Source organism: Priapulus caudatus, unplaced genomic scaffold (assembly GCF_000485595.1).
Source record: "Priapulus caudatus unplaced genomic scaffold, Priapulus_caudatus-5.0.1 Scaffold59, whole genome shotgun sequence".
Taxonomy (NCBI): Eukaryota; Metazoa; Priapulida; class Priapulimorpha; order Priapulimorphida; family Priapulidae; genus Priapulus; species Priapulus caudatus.
This window is the reverse complement of record NW_014577120.1, coordinates 646,323-648,783: the sequence shown is the minus strand read 5'-3', so window position 1 is coordinate 648,783 and position 2,461 is coordinate 646,323. Positions and strand designations below refer to the sequence as shown.

Genomic DNA, 2,461 nt, shown 5'->3' with positions numbered 1-2,461 from the left:
TATACCCTGCATGCATGCATGGGGGAGTAATGTATACCCTGCATGCATGCATGGGGGAGTAATGCATACCCTGCATGCACGCATGGGGGAGCAATGCACGCCCTGCATGCAGGCATGGGGGAGAAATGCACGCCCTGCATGCAGGCATGGGGGAGCAATGCATACCCTGCATGCACGCATGGGGGAGCAATGCACGCCCTACATGTACTCATGGGGAAAGCAACACACGCACTGCGTGCACGCACGGGGGAGCAATGGACGCACGGGGGAGCATTGCACGCCCTGCATGCACGCATGGGGGAGTAATGCATACCCTGCATGCACGCATGGGAGGAGCAATGCACGTCCTACATGTACTCATGGGGAGAGCAACACACGCACTGCGTGCACGCATGGGGGAGCAATGCACGCCTTGCGTGCACGCATGAGGGAAGCAATGCACGCCGTGCATGCGCGGGGTAAGAAACACATGATCTGCATGCACGCATGGGGGAGCAATGCACGCCCTGCATGCAGGCATGGGGAGAGCAATGCATACCGTGCATGCAGGCATGGGGGAGCAATGCACGCCCTGCATGCATGCATGGGAGAGCAATGCACGCCCTGCATGCAGGCATGGGGGAGCAATGCACGCCCTGCATGCAGGCATGGGGGAGCAATGCACGCCCTGCATGCATGCATGGGGGAGTAATGCATACCCTGCATGCACGCATGGGAGAGCAATGCACGCCCTGCATGCACGCATGGAAGAGCAATGCACGCCCTGCATGCACGCATGGGGGAGCAATGCATACCCTGCATGCAGGCATGGGGGAGCAATGCATACCCTGCATGCAGGCATGGGAGGAGCAATGCATACCCTGCATGCATACTAATACTACACCCACACATACGACTACAACTATCTAACTATCATCTCATACCAGTTCATATCTAATTACTAAGGACTACTTGCAATAACTACTCAGCTCTAACAAATTTCATATGTGCAACTGTATATAGCTAGTTAAGTTTATTGTTTAAAGAATTAGCTCATATATTCCATTTGTCTCTTTGGGTTTTTAGGTGCTGTTTACATACCTCTTCATAACATTTAACATTGCTGATCTTGTGTACACTGTACGTTTAAATTATGATGTTGCATACCAGTTTGTTTATTTATTTACTTATTATTTTTGATACTCTTGAGTTACTGTTCGGTGAAATTATGTTTTGTTATGTTAATCTATTTGACTGTTCATACCTGTTCTATTTTGCTTTATTGTCATTTATCTTTCATTATGTATCCCTACTTATGTTAAACTCATGTATCATTTAACAGCCATCATATATATGTAATAATATCACATTTAAGGAGTGGCTGACTCGAAGACTTCCCAGTCAACTCGCCCTCCTACGCAATTCTGATACTAATATTCCCATTGTATTATTTATGCATATTGTAACGCATGAATAAACATTTTTTAGTTTGAATTTGAATTTGAATTGAATTTGAATTTGAATCACTCTCTGTCGGCATGCAGGTCTGTTTCGTCGCGGCATCATGATGAGCGGGTCCGCTCTCTCCAGCTGGGCTCTAGTCGAAGACGCCGCCACCCACGCGCGCTACATCGCCGAGAAACTCGGCTGCGCCAAGCGGGGCTCGCCGACGATCGACGAACAGTGCCTGCGCGACGCGCCCGTCGCCGACGTCGTCGAGCTCGTCGTCGTTCCGCCGACGTTCCTCACGGCCATCGGTCCGACGATCGACGGCATCACCGTGCAGAATTGGCCGCGCGACGTCATGCGTCGCGAGAGCGTCCGCTTCGGCAAATACGATCTGCTCTTCGGCGTCACGAAGCAGGAAGGGTTCGATTACTTCAACGAAAACGACACGCGCATGGGAATCGACGAGCGAAAGCGTCGGCGTCTGCTGCGCACCTTCGTCGCAAACCTCTTCGTCTACCATCAGGACCTGCTATATCATTCTATCGTTAACGAGTACACGGACTGGGAGCGAGCCGGACAGTTCGAGCATCCACAGACTGTGAGAGAGAGCGTCGCCGAGGTGCTAGGCGACGCGTTGTACACGGCGCCGCTGGTCGACACCGCCGACGCACACTCGCTCGTCCATCTCGACTCTTACTTCTACGTGTTCAGCTACCAGGCAAAGCGAGGAGATTACGGGATGGACGAGGCGGGGAGCGTACGCGGGGATGATCTGCCGTATGTGTTCGGAGCGCCGCTGGTGGACGGGCTCGGACCGTTTCCGGGAAACTATTCGAAGCAGGAGCAGCATCTGTCCGAACTGATGATCGCTTATTGGGCGAATTTCGCCGGAACGGGGTAAGGAATGCGTGTGCATCCGCGGGGTTAGAAACACACGCACTGAGCGCATACATTGGCCGTGCGTGCATGCACGGGGTAAGCAACACACGCACTGCGTGCACGCATGGGGGAGCAATGCACGCACGGGGGAGCA

At 52.7% G+C, this 2,461-nt stretch overlaps 1 protein-coding gene across 1 annotated transcript in view; it reads left to right on the top strand.

Moving 5' to 3' along the window:
• The window catches only part of LOC106821121 (neuroligin-4, X-linked-like), a 28,165-nt gene that overhangs the window by 18,589 nt on the left and 7,115 nt on the right, over nucleotides 1-2,461 (top strand). Inside the window, exon 7 of the mRNA XM_014825799.1 lies at nucleotides 1,524-2,325. Coding sequence (XP_014681285.1) covers nucleotides 1,524-2,325 — 802 coding nt within the window. The remainder of the gene's footprint in view (nucleotides 1-1,523; nucleotides 2,326-2,461) is intronic.